The sequence below is a fragment of the Chiloscyllium plagiosum genome, unplaced genomic scaffold (genome assembly GCF_004010195.1).
Source record: "Chiloscyllium plagiosum isolate BGI_BamShark_2017 unplaced genomic scaffold, ASM401019v2 scaf_1943, whole genome shotgun sequence".
Taxonomy (NCBI): domain Eukaryota; kingdom Metazoa; phylum Chordata; class Chondrichthyes; order Orectolobiformes; family Hemiscylliidae; genus Chiloscyllium; species Chiloscyllium plagiosum.
Genome location: NW_025211484.1, coordinates 1 through 23312, shown reverse-complemented (window position 1 = coordinate 23312; position 23312 = coordinate 1). Strand labels below are relative to the sequence as shown.

Here is a 23312-nt window from a genome sequence, read left to right as displayed (position 1 = left end):
GGTTCTTTAACCAGAGAGTGGTGGGGGCATGGAATGCGCTGCCTGTGGGAGTGGTAGAGTCAGAATCTTTGGTGACCTTTAAGCGGCAATTGGATAGGTACATGGATGGGTGCTTAAGCTAGGACAAATGTTCGGCACAACATCGTGGGCCAAAGGGCCTGTTCTGTGCTGTATTGTTCTATGTTCTAAAGAGACCTTAGAGTGCAGGTTCATAGCTTGCTGAAATTGGAGTCGCAGTTAGATAGGATAATGAAGGCGCCTTTTGGTATGTTCGCCTTTATTGGTCAGTACATTGAGTATAGGAGTTGGGAAATCATGTTGAGACATTTGTTAGCACACTTTTCTTTGCTACAGGAAGGATGGTGTGAATCTTGAAAGGGTTCAGAAAAGATTTACGAAGATATTGCCAGGTTTGGAGGTTTGAGTTAGTTATAGGGAGAGACTGAATAGGCTGGGGCTGATTTCCTTGGACGGTCAGACGGGTAAATAGATAATCTCTTTTCTCCATAATGGGGATGGCCAAAACTAGAGATCATATATTTAAGGTGAGAGGGGAAAAAAGATTTAAAAGGGACCTCAGGGGTAACTTTTTCTTGCAGAAGGTGGTGCGTCTATGGAATGAACTGCAGAGGAAGTTGTGAAGATTGGGTATAATGACAGCATTTGAGAAGGCATCTGGATTGCTATATGAATAGAAAGGGTTTAGAGGGAAATGGAGTGTTGATAAAGTCCTGATGAAGGGTTCTGCTCAAAATGTCGACTCTCCTGCTAGTTTGGTTGCTGCAGCTCCACATTTTATTGACTCTGACTTTCCAGCAACTACAGTTTTCACTAGTTCCATGTTTTAGAGGGATGTGGGCCAAATGGAACTAGATTTATTTAGCTTATCTGGTCAGCATGGATGAGTTGAACCGAAGAGTCTGTTTCCATTCGGTACACTTAAATGACTCTATAAAATATGATTAAATATAAACATAAGTCACGCCCTTGAGATGTACTGAGATCATGGCTGACCTGGTCACCCTCAACGCCACTTTCCTATATTTCCCCCTGGATTCCCTTAACCGATTACAAATTTAACCGCTTCAGCCTTCAACATACGACGCAGCCGCCACAGCATTTCATTTTGTTCTGCGATTGGACAACCGCATTTTAAAACAATAAAGATGGCGGTTGGCATTGGAACGGCCTCGGTGTATAATAAGTTTGTGGGAGCGGCGACAGTATCGCAGAAGTGTTTTAAGTTACAGAAGGTGGCCATTCCGCCCGTCGTACCCACACTGGCTCACTAAAGGTGCATCAAGACCAAGTTGCCACACTCCCGCCTTCCCGATACGCCCAGGCACATTATCCCGGTCCGAATGGTCCCTCTAAAGCACTTCAATCGAGCATGCCTCCGCCACATCTTTCCGAGTACAGGCAGTACATCTCCACCGTCCGACAGAACCGGAAAAGCCCGAGTGCAGGCCCTCTCGGCCTATTCAGTGAACGCTCTGCGCCATGACTTAGCAAAGTGGGGGGGCGAATATGGAGACGGCCGATGACGCACGGGGCGGGGCCGAGTGTATGACGGACCCTGACGGGCAACCGTCTGTACCAATGGGCGCGGGAAACCCGGCGATGCCGCGGCCGGTGATTGGAGGCTGTCGTCCAATGGGCGCGGCGGAAGGCGAGGGGGGGGAGGGAGTTTCCAATCTACCGTGGGCAGTGTCGGTGGAGATAATTTGTGTGTGTCGGGGCGGACTGACTGATTTAAAGTGTGTTTTGGTTTTTAATTAAAATTCGGGTTTTTTTCTGCCTTGTTTTCGAAAACAATACGAGTGAGGCCTGGACCGTACCGGGAGCCGCTCCTGGTCGACTCGATACAACGCACTTCACTGACGATGAGGGTGAAAGTGGTGGCGGCCGACGCCGAGTTTCAGCCCGAGTTGACCAACGCCGGCTGCAGGTTAACGGTGGTGAAGTTCACCATGAAAGGGTGAGTGACCGCGGTGGACCCCTCCCCGATCCCCCCCCACGGAGAGCAGAGCAGAGCAGTGTAAAAGATAAGGTGCGACTGCTACCGTCTTCCGCCCCTCACTCAGGGTCGGCCCAAGGCTTTGCGGCCTAGCTCTCTGTTGCATCTCGTCAGCCGGGAGTGTCGGCGGCAGGAGGTGGTGCTGCCTCTGCCTCTGATCTGGACTGGGAGCTTTGTGCTGCCTGTTCTTTGAAGAGGTACTGAGCAGGGAGACCTGGTGTATTGACTGTTATAGTGACGGAGGTTGCGGTAGGAATGCGAAGACCTCATCCATATCGATAATTAAGTAACTTAACGGTGGAGACAGCGCAATGGTTAATTTATTGGTGCTCTTTAAGACATCACAGTACAATGGTACACCGTATATTGTATCAGTGAATGTGTTTTAGAACAACAAATAGTGGTATAATAATATAAGAAAAACTGTGGATGCTGGGAATCTGAAACAAAAACTGAAATCGCTGGGGAAGCTCTGGCAGCATCCGTGGAGGGAAAGCAGCGTTAACATTTCGAGTCTGGTGATCCTTCTTCCGAGCTGATAGTATCTACGAAAAGAATGGTATTTAACTTGAGTGGAGGTCAAAACAAATGGCAATCAGGTAGAGGGGGAGATGTGTACTTCAGAAAAATCTGCAAACACAGTGGAATAATATTCAGGGTTAATTTCCCAGTGACTGATGTTTGTTTGCAGAATCCTTCTATCTTGTAAGAGGATGGGCAACTGTGCGCATCAATTGGTGTTTCATTACGGAACCACATAAGAGATTAGTATGGAATTGGATGTAATGTACTGACCTGGATAAAGGACTTATCAGCAGCCAAGAAACAAAGTTGGAATAAATGAGTCTTTTTCCAAGGGGCAGTCAATGACGAGTGGGATACTGCAGGGATCAGTGCTTGGCAGCATTCCCTCAAGCTATGCATCCACACACTGCAATCAGCTTTTGCATGCTAATTGTGACATTAATTCCAGAATTCACTGCCACACATGGACCTTGGAGGCACAGAAAGGTGTAAAGAGAGCTTGAAGGAACACTTGTGCTTGGATCCTAGCAATTCACAATGTAAATGATTTAGATGATGGAATTAAATGTAATATCTATACAGTCATAGATACGCACAGCATGGAAACAGACCCATCAGTCCAACTTGCCCATGCTGACCAGATATCCTAACTTAATCTGGTCCCATTTAGAATCATGGAATCTCCACAGTATGGAAACAGGCCACTTGGCCCAACAAGTCCACATCAACCCTCCCCAGAGTAACCCACCCAGACTCACTTTCCCCACCCCATCACTCTACGTTTCTCCTGACTAATGCACCTAACCTACACAGGGAGAAAGTATGGACTGCAGATGCTGGAGATCAGAGTTTAGAGTGTGGTGCTGGAAAAGCACAGCAGGTCAGGCAGCATCTGCAGAGCAGAAGAATTGACATTTTAGGTGTAAGCCCTTCATCAGGACCTAACCTACACATCCCTGCACACTTATAGGCAATTTAACATGGCCAATATCCTAACCTGCACATTTTTGGACTGTGGGAGGAAACTGGAGCACCCGTAGGAAACCCACGCTGACACAGGGTAGGAACTCCACACAGACAGTCATCTGAGGCTGAAATTGAACCCAGGTCCCTGGTGCTGTGAGGCAGCAGTGCTAACCACTGAACCACCATGCTGCTCACATCTATCTAAACCCTTTCTATTCACATAGCCATCCAAATACCTTTTTAACTGCTGTAATTATACCAGCCTCCACCATATCCTCTAGCAGATCATTCCAAACGTTGCTCCTTAGGTCCCTTTTAAATCTTGCCCCTCTCACCTTAAACCTGTGCCCTCAACTTGGACTCCCCTACCCTGGGGAAAAGACTGGAGTGACTGTTCACAAATCCATGCTGCTTATAATTTTATAAACTGCAATAAAGTCACCATTCAGCCTCTAACGCTCTAGAGACCTCTCTCTCCAACTCTGGCAACATCCTTATAAATTTTTTCTGAACCCTTTAAAGTTTAACAACATCCTTCCTATAACATGCAAATGACAAATCTGGATGGGAATGTAAACTGCAGCGATGATGCAAACATCTTCAATCTGATTAGAAGAATTGAGTGGAAAATGCATGGCTGTTGGCGTATAATGTGAGGTTATCCACTTTGGTAGCAAAGGCAGGAAGGCTGAATGGTGTTAGTTTGGTGGGTTGCAATGAGTCCAGGGTGTCCTTGTATGCTGGTTGCTAACAGTAAGCATGCAGATGTAGCAAGACGACAGATGGTTTGTTGCTCTTCAGGTGAGGCTATTCAAGTATGGGGACAGGAATGACTTGCTGCGCTTATACAGGACTTTGGTAAGAACACAGCTAGAATATTGTTTGCAGTATTGGTGTTCTTTATTTGAGGGAGAATGTTGTGGCTGTGGTGGAGTGCAGCATAGGTTTCTCAGACTGATTTCTGGAGTGGCAGGACTGATGTAAAAAGAGAGACTGGATCGATTAGGACTATCTTCAGTGGAGTAAGACAATAAGGGAAGGGTTGTTGCAGGTTTCCACATTCTAACAGAATTTGACAGGGAAAGGATATTCTCCATGACGGTGCAATCCGGAACCAATGGTCACAGTCTAAGAATACAGGGTAATGCATTTAGAACTGAGGTAAGGAATTTATTCATCCAGAGTGGTGAACGTTTGGAGTTCTTTGCTGGAAAAAATGTTTGAGGCTACTCCATTTTTAAGGAGTTGGATATAGTTTTTAGGTCCAATGGAAAGAAAGCAGGAACAGGATATTGAGTTGGATGATTAGCCATGATCATAGCGAATGGCAGAGCAGGCTCAAGTGACCTACACCTCTTATTTTCAATGTTTCCATGAGTCCAATTCTGCTAATGCAGTCATTCCCACATTTGCTGCAAAGGGAAACAGTAGCTTGAGAAAGTGCATGATTCACTAACCCCTGGTTTTCTCTGGGCCCTTTCCTCAGGAACTTCTGTTCGCTTCTAATGCCATTCCCGTCAGCCTCCTGAGGCCCTACAGCCTGAGGATCATTGGAATAAAATAATTTGTATACTGGATGTATGGGAAATTCTTTTGGAAAGCATATAGCGTTGCTTCCTAAATTGGTTTCAAATCGAATAAGGAGACCTGTTTCACTTCTGAGAAATAGAGGGAACAATTGGGATATAGTAATATCATTTGGATTTAGAATATTTATGATAAGGACGTTGGAGAAATTTAGTGTACAGTAAAAATGCTTAAATGGAAGATGCCTCATCAGTAAATTGGAAGTGATATTGTCCTGATCAATTATCATCAAAGATTTATTAGCAAAATAGTAATTGAATCATTTCAACTTTGAAGTTCAGCAATGCAGTAACTGCATTCCCTTGGAATAGCGAAACAGCAGGCATAGTTACACACATCAAAGTTATTTTAAGCTTAAAGTTCCTAGAATTATTAGTGGGGGGAGATAGAGTACAAAAACAAGTATGCTCAACCTCCATGCAATGTAGATTAAATTGCAGACAGTATCTTGTTCACATCTGAGTATCAAAACTTTGGGAGGATGCCAAAACCTGTGGGAGGGTACTAGAGTGGTATTAGAATATTTACTGCTACTAGAAAAGACTGATGAAGGTGAGGTTTTATTCCTCAGAGCCGAACATAAAAAGGAAATTTATGTTTGAAACCTTGAAGGATCTTGAGTAAACTTATTCCGAATGAACTGTTTACAATGACTGAAGAGCCAGATGGTATAGGTTTGTGGTAATTGGTAAAAGAACCAGAGATTCAATGAGAGTGTTTTTTCTTTAGTTACTATGGTCTTGAAAGGGTGACAAACAAGAATATAGTATATTGAAAAGAACCAGATACGTTTTTAATGGGGAAGCAAAAAAATGGGGCTGTTGGATTAAAAGAGAGTGTGTGTCTAATTGGATTGCTTAAGAGGCACTTTTTGTGCCTTACCATACTATGAATTCATGATCAACTGCTGTCACCTAAGGTGATGGTGATATTTCATTTCTCCCCTTCAGTTCAGCTCTCACTATACCAAATAATGAATTTTTAAATCCTTTGTCCTTGCAAACTCTCATCCCATTTCCAATCTGCCTTTCCTCTCCAGTCCTTGAATGTTTTCTCTCCTCAAAAACCTAAACTTATCATTCTGGCAGTACTATTTTTGAATCCCACCTGGTTTCACTTCCCTAAAAACAGTCCTTAGTAAAATCACAGATGACAACCTACGTAACTGGTAAGCACACTTTGCTCTTGCTTTCTCTGCTCCTAATGAGCTTATACTCATATACCCTCCCAAATTCAGTTGCCAAGGCCCTTAATTGTGGCATTTCCTTTTTAAACCTCCACCTGTATGTACATAGGAATGCAAGGAAGTCATTTAGCTCCTTGTGACTTGTCGTCCATTTGATAAAACTGTGGCTGGTCTGCCTTGGATATTTCAAGCTAATTTAAAGTTAGCAATTAATGCTTGAGCATTTCTTGTTTTCGGAAGAGTTCCAAATACTTGTTTAGAAATGTTTCCTAGTATCTAATTTTAGACAGTGCCAATTTTTACATACAAATAAATTCGGAGCAGCAATAGGCCATTCAGTCCTTTAAGTCTGCTTTGTCATTCAATAAGATTCTGTGTTCTGAGTACCTTATTCCTAGACACCCCCAACAATACTGTGTTCCTTTGCCTCCCAAGAATCTATCTATCTCTGTCTTGATACAAAATCTATGGCCTTGGCTCCACTACCTTGTAAGGTAGAGTTCCAAAGTTCCACAGTTCTCTGAGAGAAAATAACTTTGTCCTGCTTTAAAAGTTTGACCCCTAATTTAAAACTGTGCCCTAGTCCTAAACTGACTCACAATAGGAAGCATCCTTGCACGTACATTTTGTCATAACTAATCAGGATCTTCTATATTGCAATTGAGCGACCCTCACTCTAGTGAAGATATGCTCAATTTGTCCAACCTTTTGCTCATAAGACAACTTGCTCATTCCAGATCTTCATCTAGTAAAACTCAACTGAGCCACGTTTATATCCTTTCTTAAATAAAGAGATGAGAACTGTATATTATTCAGGATGTTTACCCGTCTTTGTCCAGTATAACTGAAGCAGATATCTTTCCCCTTGTAACAAAGGAAAGCATTCCATGAGCGTTCTTAAGATATAACTTGTCAGCATGTCAAAAGCCAGTTTGATTATTCCCTGAAGAAAAAACAGTTGCAGATGCTGGAAATCGGAAGTCAAAACGGAAATCACTAGAAAAACTCCAGTAGGTCTGTCTGCATCTATGCAGAGAAAAAGCAATGTTATTGTTTTTGGTCCAGTGACCCCACCCCACCCCTCTTTCAGTTCTGCAAGATTTTCTTAATTTTTCCAGCAACTTCTGTTTTTGAATATTTCCTTTGTTTGTTCAAGATAATTAGTCCCTTTGAACTTCCACTGTTTTAGCCTTTCACTATTTTTGCGATCCGTAATTACCCTTGAGAAGATGGCGGTGTGCTGCTTTATTGATTCACTGCAGTTTCTCTGATGTAGGTACAGTTGCAGTGCTGCTGGGCATGGTGTTCCAGGATTTTGATCTTACAGCATTGAAGGGATGATATGATTCCAAGTCAGGATTGTGTGTGGATTGTTTGTCTAGGTTATAGAGGCCATGAGGTTGAAAGACTTTGAAATAGCTTTGCAGTTTGGAGTGTATCTTATATATGGCACAGGCAATCCCTGGGTTGCAAATGGATTCTGTTCTTGAGTTCTTTCACAAGTCAATTTATACACAGTCGAGCACGATATAAAATACATGTTCATATGTATGAGGAAACATTTGCATGTTGGATCTTTAAAATTAATATTAATACACCTTTGTATGGAATTGCGTTCTCAAATACGTAAGTTCATAAGTCAAATGTTCATAAATCTGGAACCATTTGTACACACTTTGTCCATCTGCGATGGAGAGAGTGATACTAATCAAAAGGCTTGTCACTGGCTGGAATTCCTTTTGCCACATATCTGCGCAAGCCTCAATGTTTCCAGGTCTTGCTGTATCTTTTTCCATTTATTGATGGTATGTAGGCATTACTGGCTGGGCCACCATTTATCTTCCATTCATAATTGCCCTGTGGAAATGGTGGTCAGCTCTCTTCTCAAACTACCGTAATCCTTGAAGTATAGGAAACTCAATGCCCGTGTATTCTGGAAGGGACCTTCGAGGTGGTGGTGCTCCAAGTATCTGCTGCATTTGTCCTTTTGGATGTTAGAGGTCATGGAAGCTGCTGTTGAGGAGCCTTAGGTTACTGCAATGTATCTTGTAAATTATAAACCTGGCTGCCACTGTGTGTCACTAATGAAGGGAGTGAATGTTCAAGGTGGTGGCGGTGTTTTCAATCAAGTCCAGTGGGCAGACTTGTCTTGGATGGTAGAAATATTGTTGGAGTTGCAGTCATCTGGGCAAATGGAATGTATTTCATCAGGCATCTAACTTGTACGCTGTACATTGTGGCCAGATTTTGTGGAGACGTGATATGAGTTGCTCGCTGGAAAGTTTCTAACTTACTGTTCTAGGTTTGTACATGGACAGTTGAGTTCAATTTAGTTTCTGGTCAGTGGTAAGCCCGAGGTTAATGTTAGTCCCTCAACCAAGGGAAACAGTGGCATAGTCAGAAACACTCTGCACTCCTAATCCAAAACCCCAGACTAATGTCTTGAGTCAGATGTTTGCATTCTACCATGGCAGGTGGTGAAATTTGAATTCAGTGAAGTGTGAAATTAATATCTTGCCCACTGGCAATTATGAAACTGTGATTGTAAAAATTCGGCTGGTCTTTAGGGAAAGAAATGTGCCATGTTATCCTTACCTAATCTGGCCTGTGTGTGACTCCAACTATGTAGCAATGTGGTTGACTCTTAACTGTCACCTAAAATGGTCTACTAAACCACTCGTAATGGATTTATTCATTTTTGATAAATCAATATTGCTTAACTGTTCTGACATTTGGCTGAGTGGCACGAGACAGAAATCATCGCTTGTGGGCAGATACTTTTCAGTTTGCTGAACGTATCTTAAGGTTTCACAGAGGATCTGAGTTGTGGTCTTATCCACGTACCCTATTTACAAATGACTTGGATGATGGGATTGGTAACCACCTGTGTACACATTTGCAAATTATCATTGATCAATGCTGCATTCTGAGCAATTTGAATAGAACCATAAAATTACAGAGATATTGAAAAATCGTGAACTGATAAAACAATGGCAAATGGCTCCTAATGAAGGGAAATATGGGGTCCTAACACAGGTAGAACAGAATGTTCTGAGTGCCACACAATGGCTCATTGTGGAGAAATGCCAAGGAACATCCTGTAAACAAAAAGGAGGACAATTTCAATTCAGTCAGTCTTATTGCAGGAGTTCCTCAGGGTGGAGCCTTAGCTTCACAACTGTCCTTCTCTTTTTCGTAAGATCATAAGTAGGAATGTGTAATTGCAAGGTGTTCCCCTTTAATGACACCTCAGATATTGAAGATGTCCATGTTCCTTTTGCACCATCCATGCTTATGTTAAGTGGCAGTTAAAGTTTGAGCCACTCAAATGCCAAGCTATTGCAGCGCAGACAAATGAAGATTTAAGCATCTCCACTTGACATTCAGTAGTCTTAAGGTAGCTAAACCTCCAACTATTAATATCCTTCGGATTACCATTTTCAGAAGCTAAACTGGACCAGACAAATAAATACTGTGGTCACAAGCATATTGTCTTGTGCACAGAAAGCTTTCCACTGCCTGGATTAGTGGAGCTATATTAACACTCAAGCTCCATATACCATTGAGGAAAAAACAAGGAGTTTGTTTGGTGACCTTCCCAGTCAATGCTAAGTAGCAACAGTGCATAACATTTACAAGAATCATTGCAATATTTCACCAGGTTGCTCTACCAGCTAGAAGGACAAGAATAGCAGATGCATAGGAATCATTTGCACATTTGTCTCAAAGCTCCACACAATCTCTGACTTGAAACTATATCTCCATTTCTTTTGTTACTGCAACCCCAAAATTCTTACATTCCCTTCCAAACAGTACTGCGGGTATCCAGCATTGCAAAGACTGCAGCAGTTAGACTAACAAATGAGGAATAGGGACAGAAGTAGGTTGTTCAGCCCCCTCGAGTCTGCTCCACTGGTTCAAGAAGGCAGCTGTACAGCACCTTCTCCAGGGCACTTGGGGAATGCTATTATCAGTAGATTATTTAATGCAGAGACTTTGATAATGTTCTGAGGACCTGGGTTTGAATCCTGCCATGGAAGATGATGGAACTTGAATTCAATAAATATCAGGAATTAGGAGTCTAAAGATGAGTGTGAAGCCATTGTCAGTTGTTGCAAAAACCCATCTGGTTCAGTACACTCCCTTGGGGAAGAAGGCTACCATCCTTACCTGGTCTGGTCTACTTGTGACTCCAGACCCAAAACAATGTGGTTGACACTTAACTGCTTTGAGTAATTTGGGATGGGTAATAAATGGCCAGTGGCACCACACCCTGTGAATGAATGTAAACAAATGCTGGACTAGCCAGCAGTGCCTACTTTATATCAACAAATTTTAAAGAATTGTTCCCCATTAATGTTAAATTACCAATTAATAGAATAGAATATCCGTTGTCGTGTGTATTCCGATGTAGAAGTACAATGAAAAGCTTTTACAAAGTCTCTTATGGTGCCTTCTTAGATACTAGTACCTCGCTACAAATCATGGATACAGAGTTTAAAAAAGTTAGAAATAAGAACTCTAAAAGGAGTGACATTACAATCAAATAAAAGCATTTCAAATAAATGTTAATGTAAGGCTCTGAGGAGTGTTGTTGATCAGAGACCTAGGAGTTCCGGTTCATAGTTCCTTGAAAGTAGCGTCACAGGTTGGCAGGGTAGTAAAGAAGGTGTTTGACATGCTTGTCGTCTTTGGTCAGAGAATTGAGTATTGGAATTGGGATGACATGTTGTGACTGTACCAGACAATTTTTTTTGTTTTCTCCTGCTATTTTATTTGTCTGTTATTTTGGAAGGTAGATTTATATTGAGGTCAACCTTCTTAGAACTATTTCTCCTTTTCAATTATGTCTTTAAATTTATTGTGATCTCAATTAGATAATTTTTCAAGTATTGTTAAATGTTTTTCTTTTTCATCGTAAAATCAAATATAGTTGGTTAGTTTTAGGACATGCTGTTGCTGAAAACTGTACTGAGAGCACCCGAACTCTGACATTTGCTCACCTACTTATTTCAATCTATAACAAAATTAAAACTGTTCTTCCAGTAAAACTCAAGGCAATGTGTCTTCATAGTCCTTCCTCCAGGAAAAATGTGCCAGTGTTCTTGTCTGCAAAGAAGAGGACCCTGTGTTTAAGTAGATACTCTATGCAGTTGTATAAAAATATGCTTTTTTGAATATGGTTTTTCTGGTCTAATGTTTTACTTCCAATACAAAATGTGTGCCATTTCCAATAGGTTAAAAAAAAAAGTGCTCAGTACCATAGATGTTGTCTCACGATACTCTGACAACTTCTAACAAGGCTTCACTACTTTTGTACTCCATGCCCCTTGCTGCAAAGACTAGCATTCTATTTGTCTTCCTGATTCCTTGGTATACCTGTTAACATCCAAATCCCTTCCAGCATTTAAAAATAGCTATCTATCCTTGTTGCCAAAGTGGATAATCTCACATTTTCCCAATTTATTCCCACTGTTGCTCACTTGTTAGCAAACTCCTTTGTATGCTGCTTTTACACCTTGCTTTCCTTCCTTTGTAACAGTTCAAATTCCAACATGTGCCATGGTGAGTTTTGAACATGGATCCCAGAACATTGCCTGAGTCTCTAGATTATTAGTAATTGTAATACCACTAAGTCAATTTGCTTGATTGTATTCTGATTTTCAAAATTTTCTGCTACTCTCTTAATGGATTCTAGCGTTTTACAAATGAGAAATGTTAGTGTTTGTGTATATTTGTATATGAAATGCATATGGTGAAATCTACTTGCAATGTTAGATTTGGTTATATGGCATGGTGTCTAGCTTAAGGGGAATTGATCCCATTTTATACGTTACCTACAAAATAAATGAAGCAGGGATGGTAAATGGTTATTGTTGGTGATGTGTAAGTTACATCAGCTGTATTACTGGACTAATAGTCAGTGTCAGCTATCTATATATGGTGCCTTTAACACAATGAAACTTTTCTGAGCATTTCAGTAGAGCAGTATAAAATAAAGCATGACATAAACCGACATGAGATGTAACGTTAAATGACCAAACACTTGACTTTTTAAGTATCAGAATGTTAGGTTCTTTTCTGGAGGTTTCACACACGAGATGCAATTCAGACACACCAACTTCTGCAAACAGTTAAAGTTTACAAGCTAGGTGATCCCTTTGACACTTTTCATACTCAAAATCGAGTCAGAAGAGAGACCCCGAATAAAGAAAACACATCCCCTTTTATACAGGTCAGTTGGCAATGCTTACACATACTCTGGTCGCTGCCCCACCCATCCACCCCCACGTTACCCCAGGTATAATGATAGGATGAGATCATTCTTTGAGATATTGCAAATGCCCTAATCCTGGGGAAGCATTATGCAGACTATTTCCTGACTCGGTGATTCCCCAAGACATTGTAGTTGTGATGCGTCCTAGCTCCGGGTTGGCCCTGCAAATGTGTTTTGGCTTCACTTCTTCCTCAGATGATGTAGGTGTGATCGGCTTCAGCATTAGGGATGATCATGCAAGCAAACCTGATTGGCTGGGGGATGGCTATGAAAGTATTTCTAAATGGAAGAGATTGAATGATAGTTTAATTTGATAATAGTCAGGGGAATAGTAGCAAATGACTGTCTAATTGGAATGGGAGTCGCCCGCATTCCTGCATGAATGTCATCCTCACACATTTCTAGAATGTTCAGCGGTGCAGTTTAACTTTTAAATATTACATTAATGTCCAGAGAGAGATTCCAGTTATAATTTTTTAACATTACAAGAGGAAGAAAGCCAAGTAGAGAGGTGTAGGGAAATGTGGAGGCCTAGGTAGCTGAAAGAACAGCCACAAATGTGGACTAATGGTGATTGACAGTGCCCAAAATGACAGAGTTGAAACAGGTACAGATATCTTGGTGAGATGTAAGATTGCAAAGATGGGGGTAAATTTGGGAATTAATAGCATGTATGGCAGTGGGATGCTAGTGTTTAAGGACAAGGGCTCTGTTTTTGGAGGAGAAGGGTGATGACAGCAGTTAGAGGACAGAGCAAAAAACACTTGAAAGAATGGAACCATAAACTATCAACTGGGGCTCTGGAGGGGAAGTTGTGAGATAAGCTGTTTTATTGAATAGAAGAGGTGGGTCTCATGGACAGAATGTGCTCATGAAAGACAAAATGAGTTGTGAAGTCAAGAAAACATAGGTGCCCCTTGATGTTGAAGGTGGAGGAGAGAGGGGCTTAAGGAGATGGTCTGTCGCTGGATGTTTTCTTTTGATTCCCAGAATAGTGACAGAGGTCAAAGAGAATTATCTAGAAACATTAGTTCCTTTTCCACTGCAGTCGCTGAGGAATTTACTTTTAAATTACTTGAAGAAATCTTGAACTGCAAAGCCCAGTAATAGTGACCATTAAATTACCAACTTGTCACAAAAGCTGTCTTGTTAGTGTATGTCCTTTAAGGATTCTTTCAGATTCCTAGGTCTTCACATTCTAGAATTTCCTCAACAAGCCTCTACTTTCCTCCTATATGACACTATCATCTACCTTTGACCGAGCTTTAGGTCATTGGACAGGGATATCTCCTTGTGTCTTTCCGTGTACTGCTAACCCAGTCTAGCCTATATGAATTCCATGCCTGGCACAGTGTGGTTTACCTTAGCCTGCCTACTTTACTTTGTAGTTCAGTTTGTATGACAGCGGATCACAACTCCGCCTTAAGGGCAGTTCGTGGTAGTGATCAATGCTCACGTCTGTGATTCTTTTTTTTCTTGTCAGAAAATTCAGGAAATTTGTTGTTAAAGAATAAACTCGTGTCTGTTGGCAGAGGTAAATTCGGCATGTTTATTGTTTCTTGTTATGAGTTTTCAGCTAAAGTAAAACTGGTGCCAGATTGACCTTTGTGATTTTGAGGATACTGAATAATAAATTGAAACTAGTCTTCTCAGCACTATGTAACTGAGTATTCTTTAAGACATCTGTCTTTGAGATTTTACCTTTGATAGTATGGTACCTCTGGAGAGAGAACTGTGAGCAGCTAGGATTATTTTTAAAACTTGGTGCAGTGAGGAATCTGAATAACTTCCATTGGAGAAAAACAGATTACTGGTGAACAGGACTCAAACTTTTATTTTTAAAACAGTGAGAGACACTATGAATCAAAACATTCCACGCATAATGCATTGTGACCTGTACAACCCTTGATGCAGGGCTATATGGAATGTAAGACAAAATAATAGCCATTTCATATGAAAAATAACAACCAGTGAATCAAAAATCAGCTCATCTAAGTTCAGTTAGTTAACAAACTTTTGTGATTTCTTTTTAAAGATGTGGACCGTGTGTGAGAATAGCTCCAACTTTCAGTGCAATGAGTTCGAAATACCCACATGCTGTCTTCTTGGAAGTTGATGTGCATCAGTGTCAGGTGAGAATGTCCAAAAATCCTTATGATTTAATTAATTAAAAATAACTTAAAAATAAAATTTATCTGAAGCTTTCAGGATGTGTTTACCTTAGAATTATTCAGCTAATGTGCCTACCATGTTGCAATATACCATCCCCTCTTCCTTACTCATCATCACTTTTTTTTGTAGACCCCAGAGCACTCAGTTGTCTTTTTTCAAATCCAAACTTAATATCATATCATCACTTCCTGACTTCCCTGCTATCCGTTGTTTTCTGTCTTTGTGACGTGGAGTTATAACGACACAGTTCAGCCTATTGAAACCACGATAGCTCTCTGTTAGTTGTTTTAGACCATTCCAAAGACATTTCAAAATTCATGGAGTAATCTAAATTACTGTATTGGTGCCCATCCAAGTTATTGATGTATTTCATTTCTTGCCTCAATGTGAATTGTCAGTGCTGTACAACCTGGCAGAGAAGTTTGGGAAGGGACCTTCCTGTAGGTATATGCACTACTCTTTAGCACGTCAAGGGAATACTTGCAAGAAATATTGTATTACTACGCAAGGTCTGTTGGCAAAAAGACATGTTGAGCATATGAAGGCTCAGATGTGTAGTGACAGCCCTATAATTGTTTTGAGCAAGCCAGCTATGTACCAAACCTTGTCTGAGTAAACAGAGGTATCAGATTTGGATTTTGAAGCTGTCAACTTCAGGTGCAGTCACAAAAGCTTTTATTTTTTTTTTAGATGTTTGTTTAATTAAATGTAATAAGTTTGTTTTAGAAAGAGTTAATCTTGATATTGAATTGGGGTAACCAGTGCAATAAAGACATTGATACCAATGGTAAGACTTGAAGTTGATGTAAACACAAGGTTTATTCCATGTGCAAATGCCACATTGATTAGGAGTCAGCAACCTTTTAAAGTAGAATAAACATTATATTTTAAGAGCTCAGTGCTGTTACTCAGATGTCAATAACTGAAAATGTACAGAATGGAACAGATATGCATTTCAGTTAGATTTTAAATTTTATACAAAAATGTGAGTGGGCACATTCTAATAAATACAATGTGAATAAATGCTTAGAAAGCAACAAGTGATTTAATTGTCATAAATGTGGGTAGGATCAGTCAAGGTGAGGAGCAATGCACGAGTCCTTAAAGAACTGCTTGTGGTCCTCGAAGCACAGGTTGCAGACCTTTGACCAATGCTATACTTGAACTGTTGTGTGCATAATGTGGCCATATGGTGCATCAAAGTGCTGAACATATTCCATTCTCAATGTTAACATTCCTCATTAGTGGCAAAAATGTGTTGAATATAACAGTTCGCTGTCACTTTCCTTCTCCTTTAAAGCATAATGACTTGTTGAGAAGATAAGAAGAGTTTGTGTCAGGTGCAATAAACTAGCAATTGCATTTTTAATGGCAAATTGTACTTACTGACATTTTTAAACCCCCTGTTTAGATATTTAAGGCACATAGCTGGTTTGGGTGAGATTTGAACTTACGCAGAGACACTACCACTGCATCACAAGACACTGAAGTGTTTCCTTTATCTTTTTGAGCCATATAAACTTATTTTTGACATAACAAATTTTATGTAACACTTCAAGATGATTTATAGGGGAATGGTAGGCACCAAGCAATACATGAACTTATTTCATTATTTGAGCAAAGGTGCAATCAAATAAATTTCAGTCTGCTTTTGAAGGTGCCAGAGAAAAGTGGTAAGACAGCAATAATAGAATGAACTTAATCTGACAATTGAAAATTATCTTAAATAATAAAGAGATGGTATTCGGGCACAGAGGGTCTGCTAAACGTTGGAATGGTGAAGACGGTGGAAAGACTTGGAAGATTTCTGAGGAAAGATGAGTTTTAATGTGATAACTCTTGTGATTCTCGAGTATGAAGTTGATTGTGCTTGGAATAGTATACAGGCTGTGAAGTTCTGAACGTGAAATGGTTAGAGTGGTTCTTGAAACTGAAGAAGTGTGTGGAAAAATCAAACTTTGAGGGATTTCAGCATTGTTATCAATGAGTTGCAGATGCAGGTAACCACACTTCTGAGTGTGAGTTACCCAGTTACAAGATTTGAAACTCCGTTTAGGATCGTACAGGATATGTGTAGTTAAAATGCAACTTTCTCTGTATTAAAGTTTTCCTTCTCTTCCTGAACTTCATGCCTCCATTACCCCCTATGCCACTGTCCCTCAACATTGTCCAGTATGCTGAGGAACCTCAGTTATCCAGCATTCGATTATCCAAATGTCAGATTATCTGGACAAGATCGTAAGGTCCTGATGCTTGGCTAAACTGTGTTATCTGGCATTCGATTATCTGAACATATGATTATCCGAGAAAAATACTCCCTGCCCATATCGTTCGGATAATCGAGGTTCCTCTGTATATCTTATAACCTGAAATTTGATTTTTATCTTGGAATTAGAAGTTTAGAAATAGTTCTAGTTCATTTAACAGTTTTTAAAATTATCAATTAACTCGTTACTGTTTCAGCAAACAGCAACAGCCAACAACATCACAGCAACACCATCATTTTTATTCTTCCGAAATAAAGTAAGAATTGATCAGCTTCATGGAGCAGATGCCAACGGATTGGAAGAGAAAATTAAACAGCATCTGGAAAATGATCCTGGAATTGAAGATCTGGACATTCCTAGAGGATATGTAAGTAAAACATATGGTGCTATGAAAACCCTAAACACATTTTTAAAATGAATTATTGCTTCCTTGTCACTTGTGAAAATTATCCAATCTTACTTTGAACTGTTTTTGAATATATTTTTATCCTTTTCTGTCAAAGGAAAGCCTAGTATCTTAGCAGTAATACTTCCTGCTTTCTCTTAGTTGGCCAGTATTCAAGAAGGAAATGGCAGTTTTTCTTATCTAGCAATAAGTATCTGGACTGCATTACTTGAATGGATGGAAACAGATTCAATTGTAGTTTTCAGAATATAATTACTGAATAGAACAGAAATTTGCACAGCTCTGGCAGAAGAACAGGAGAAAGGTGCTTGTTTGCTCGTTCTGGAAAATTGAGTTGCATGATTCTAAAATTCTATTCTGCATGCAAGCAAGGGAATCCTAATTTATAGACTTACAAGTTGGCATGGGTGTGCTAAGCTGTTTTGAAGTTTAAATGGATGAGAACAATGCATGCTTCATTTTTAATCACTCACTCAATTGAAGAATTGAATTAAGAAATAAGCAATTTAAAGAAAAGTATACAGGATTTGTAGTCTAGTTACAATTGATGAAGTACCTATCCTGATTACGCCTGACACAGTATGGTGGGCAAAATGGCCACCTATGCTGCATCATTCTGTCATTCTATTTGCTCAGTCATTACAGTTGAGATTTGAACCTATGACCTTCCAACACAGATGTGAGAGCACTTAACGAATCTTGGTTGATACATAAGGTAAATCTTCTTCCATTGTCAGCACACTAAAATCAAATTCTAGGGGACAAACCAGCATAAAATTGAGCTCAGGTTCTGGGAAATTCCACTTCTAGGCAAATAATGCACACCTTGTCAGCAAATGGTTAAACTATAACATAATATCGATGACCTAATTAGGTAAGTACAAAATGTTATTGCTCAGCAATGTAAGCCAGAATTGGCTTTGAAACATTCATGGGAAAGTGCTTAAAGTTACACTCCAATGAATCAGCCTAATATTCTTAAATAAAGAATTCATTGCTAACAGTAATTCATTGTGTGCTACTGCCTTTGGGTTGGGAAGGAATCCGATCCCATTCCAAATCCCACCCAGTGATTGATTTAAGATTGATTGTGTTTTCTTTTTACAGTTCATTAGTCTGTTGATGCCCACTGGTTTAAGTCTGTTTCTGACTGGACAACTTGCACCATTGGAAGTACATATTTAGATAAGGAAGGGTGCCAACTTGAAAACACATGAAAATGGTGCAAGAATTCCATTATGTTATTAAGTGACATGTGAGCTTAAGTCTTGAATATAATGGTTGAAGTTTTAAGTACATAATGCAGAATTTCGAATGCATAGTGTGGTCTCCAGTGGAGAAAAGTTTCAGTGTGCTAAACTTCAGTACTTGGTTAAGTGTGTTTGAAATAAGATTGTGTTTCTTTTTGATTCTTCATCACAGAGTAAAGATATGCTTCAGCTTCAGTATGAGAATGGATATATCATCTTGTCAAATCTGTAATTTGCCATGAATTTTAATATAAGAGTGGTGGATTCTTAATACAGTACTATTGTCCACCCAGGAAATTTCATGTCACTGGTCATGAGTTCCTGTGGGTCCTTGTGTGGCTGATAAGCCCTATCTTAGAGCCACATGTCCGTGGAAGAAGTCCTTGGCCTTGAGATTGTTTCCATTTCATTCTCCTGCTCCTTTTCTGTACTTTCTCTTGCCAACTGGTGTTCTTGAAGAATTGTGTCCCTTCGTTTAGGAGTTTCCTTCAAGTCGACGACTTCTGAATGTGGGGCTCCCGTGCTTTGATGTGTGTTTCATTTCTTGAGGGAAGCATTGTGGGAGCCTTTGAAAAACTTCCTCTGTTGTCGTCTTGTTCAAATGGCTTCTTGAGTTGGATGAAGAAAATTTTCTTTGGCAGTCTGAACTCAGGCATCCTAAGCACGTGGCTCAGATGATCATGGCCGTGTTTCTGTTGCAAGGATGCTGGTGTTAGTATGTGTGTCTTTGCAGCTGATGCAGCGAACCTATCGTGAATATCAGCGATGGTAATTTTCATGGGCCTTGAAATGTAAAAGAGTCACGAGGATGACTGCCTTGTACACAAGGATCAAGCACAGATGTAATGGTCATCAAAGGTGCTGACCCTCTGGGGTCAGAGGGTAGTGCGCTCAGATTGGATGCCATGTTAAATTTCTGATAGCTTCCCAGGTGAGAAAAATGTCCCATATTTGGGGCATGATTACTCTGTTGATCTTAATGGCAGGATGGACAGGAGTTGTGTTGGTCAAGGATTTGAGTCACCTTTAGGTAAGAGGCTGAGACCAGTTCTTTGGTTTGCTTCTGCAAAGATATTAAGTGAGTCTTGTAGATTCTCTTCCGAAATAGCAGAGATGATGTTGTCATCCACATACTGAAGTTCCACAAGTGAGCTCAGTGTCGTTTTCTTTTGGTTGAATTTGAATGGTTTTCCACCCATCCTGTCGACAGTGCCCACACTACTGTGAAGCTTCGTTTTGATGAGGAAGAATAGTGGTGATGAAGATGGAGAAAAGGTGATAAAGGATTCTGATATTTTACTATTAGTGAAGATAGTTGTTGACATTGTTATTGAGGAGGACATGGAGGATGGTGGAAAGCCAGCCTTTGACAGGGTATTCTGTAGCACTGTCTGACTGGCTGAGCCAAAGGCCTTAGTCAGGTCAATGAAAGCCATGCAAAGCGATAGCTATTGTTTCTGGCATTTCTCTTGGTGTTTCTAAGTAGTAAAAATCACGTCTGTGATTGCTGAGGACAATTATTGATATACTAAATATCTTAATCTGTGTATAGTTTATTAATGAAATGATATTTTTGTTGCATTATTGGCAGGTTCTAGCAGCCATTTTCAATTATGTTGGCATACCCTGGCCGAAGTCACTCCCTAGTCTGTTTGCTGTTCTATACATTAGGTCTTTACCCTTAATATGCAATAGTACAGAGATTTTTAAAGAGTACTTGAAAATAGATCCAGAAAGTGTTCAGGCAAGTCTACTACTGTTGCAGGCACGCCGTTTCACATCCCTACGACTCTGAATAAAGAAACTACCTTTGATGCTTGTGCTAAATCTATCACCCCTCAATTTAAAGCTATGTTCCCTCGTGTTAGCCTTCACCATCCGAGGAAAAAGGCTCGCACTGTCCACCCTATCTAACCCTCTGATTCACTTATACATCTCGATTAAGTGACCTCTCAACCTCCTTCTCTCCACCGAAAACCACCTCCGTTCCCTCAGCCTTTCCTCATAAGACCTAGCTTCCATATCATATCGTCCTGCTAACATTTGTTTTCCCAAACTGCAGCACCTCACATTTATCTAAATTAAACTCTGCCACTTGGCTCATTCACTTATTTGATCGTTGTAATGTGAGGTAACCTCCTTCGCTGTCCACTACACCTGCAGTTTTGGTGTCATCTGCAAACTTGCTAACTTATACCTCTTCTGCTCACATCCAAATCATTTATATAAATGATGAGTCTTTTGGCACTATCCTCAACTCTGCCTACCTTAGTGTCACCTGCAAATTTACTAACCTTCCTTATATGTCTAGATCCAGATTACTTATAAAAATGACCAACAGCAGTGGCTCCAAAACACACCTTTGTGGACACCACTAATAAATCAGCTCCAGGATGAACATTTCCCATCAACTGCAACCCTCTGTTGTCTTTCAGCTAGCCAATTTCTGATCCAAATTGCCTTCAATCCCAAAACCCCATACTTTGTGCAATAGTCTGCTGTGTGGAACCTTATCAAATGCCTTACTGAAGTCCATATACACCACATCAACCGCTTTATCTTCATCCACATGTTTCATCACCTTCTTGAAGAACTCGATAAGGTTAGAGGGGCACAACCTACCCTTAACAAAATAATGTTGACTATCCCTAATCAAATTATTTTTTTCCAGATGATTATAAATCCTATCTCTTATAACCTTTTCCAACACCTTACCCACAACGAAGTATGGGTCATTTGCCTATAATTACCAGTGTTGTCCCGACTCCCCTCCTTAATCAAGCGAACAAGATTTGTATCCACCAGTCATCTGGCACTATTCCTGTAGACAATGACAGCATAAAGATCAAAGCCAAAGGTTCTGCAATCTCCTCCCTGTCTTCCCAGAGAATCCGAGGGACGGCTCAGTGGTTAGCACTGCTGCTACACAGCGCCAGGTTCAATTCCCATTTCGGGCAACTGTCTGTGTGGGTTTTGCACATTTTTCCTGCGTCTGCGTGGGTTTCCCCCGGGTGCTCCGGTTTCCTTCCACAATCCAAAGATGTGCAGGTCAGGTGAATTGGCCGTGGGATTTGTTGGGCCAAAGGCCTGTTTCCATACTGTAAGGAATCTAATTAAATCCCATCCGGCCCAGCGGTCTTATCAATTTTCAAATCTTCCAAAATTGCTAAAACCTCCCCTTTGTTAACCGCAATCCCATCTAATCTAGTAACCTGTATGTCCGTATTCTCACTAACATTGCCCTTTTCCAATATGAATACTGACGAAAAGTATTCATTAAGCGCTTCTCCAAAGTCCTCTGATTCCACACACAATTTTCCATTACTGTCTCTGGCTCTAATCCTACTCTAGTCATTCTTTTATTCCTGATATACCTGTAGAAGGCCTGATGGCTTTCCTTGATCCTATCCACTAAAAACTTTTCCTATCTCCTCCTGGCTCCTCTTAGCCTTCTCTTTAGTTCTGTCCAATCTTATAATTTCACAAGTGAGCTGTGGAGGCACAGATTTTTTTTAAATGCAGGGGTAAATAGATTCTTGTCTAACAAAAGAATCTAAGATTATTGGGAGTCACTGAGGATGTGGAGTGGAGGCCATTTTCAGATCAGCCATAATCTGCTGAGTGACAGCAGACTCCGAGGCAAATGCCTCCCTTCTAATCTGCATGTCACAGAGCTGAAACACTTGTTTTTCTCGTTCCACAAATCCTGCCTGACAATTTTAACTTTTCCAACATTTTCTATTTTGAGTTCAAATTTCTCGCATTTACAATTCTTGCGTTCTTAACTAGGAATGTCTATTTAATTAAATTAATTTGCTTTACTCCCCTTTTGTTTTCAGATGGATTTGATGCCTTTTATTAATAAGGCTGGGTGTGAGTGTCTTAACGAAAGTGATGAATATGGATTTGATAATTGTCTACAAAAAGACACAACATATTTGGAATCTGATTGTGATGAACAGGTAAGGGTTTTTAATGCTTTTGGAATAGGCTAAAAGTACGATTTGAGACGAGTGTGCGCTCAGCAGTGTTTTAAATTGCAACATTTTACATAATTTTTGTAACTTAATTTTTATCCCTCTCATGTTCTATCTCTCGTCATTTGAAAAAAAACTTGCTAATCGTTTCATAGCACATATTATTGCTGCTGGAGCTGCATTTTCTTATTTTATAAAATAGATTGAAAATATTAAAGTTGCCTTGTTAGCAAGATGTGCCAATTGTTTTTCGTTATCAAATGCAATACAGTCAGATAGAATAGTAAGGGCAGTACAATTGAATTGCAGTGAAGTTGAGGCCAGTTCCTATTATCAATATAAAAGGATGTGAAAGTCCTCTAAGCAAGCCTCGCAGGTAGTGAGTGTGCTGGTGAATTTGGTAAGTAAGGGCAGCACCATGTCAATAGTTAATACCTAGTTCGTTCATGGATACTTCTGCCTTTTTCTTAAGATATTTTTCCAAATGGTTACAAATTTGTGTTCTATATAATTTTGAGCAAATGGGATGGAAGTGGATGACTGATACGAAATTACATTGGGAAATGTATGGGAAAGGCCTCTGATGGTTTTCATAATTAATTTAGTTTCTGAGTAGGACAGAGACCAGTTTTTTTTTTTCTTGACAAAAACTTAGAAGTTTCTTGATTTGGCAACTTTTTTC

At 40.2% G+C, this 23312-nt stretch overlaps 1 protein-coding gene across 1 annotated transcript; it reads left to right on the top strand.

Annotated features, from left to right (window-relative positions):
• The first annotated feature begins 1669 nt into the window (after positions 1-1669).
• LOC122547053 (thioredoxin-like protein 1) lies at positions 1670-22663 on the top strand. Its single transcript, XM_043685641.1, has 4 exons — positions 1670-1978; positions 14594-14690; positions 17194-17364; positions 22493-22663. Exons 1-4 carry the CDS (start codon positions 1884-1886, stop codon positions 22646-22648), a joined length of 519 nt encoding a protein of 172 aa, XP_043541576.1. The 5' UTR covers positions 1670-1883; the 3' UTR covers positions 22649-22663.
• The last annotated feature ends 649 nt before the right edge of the window (positions 22664-23312 follow it).

What these genes read in the sequence shown, in the direction of transcription:
- LOC122547053 (XM_043685641.1), top strand. Translation starts at nt 1,884, where the DNA reads ATGAGGGTGAAAGTGGTGGCGGCCGACGCCGAGTTTCAGCCCGAGTTG. An exon ending in GTGAAGTTCACCATGAAAGG is followed by an intron (nt 1,979 to 14,593) that starts GTGAGTGACCGC and finishes TTCTTTTTAAAG; the next exon opens with ATGTGGACCGTGTGTGAGAA. An exon ending in TGGACATTCCTAGAGGATAT is followed by an intron (nt 17,365 to 22,492) that starts GTAAGTAAAACA and finishes TTTTGTTTTCAG; the next exon opens with ATGGATTTGATGCCTTTTAT.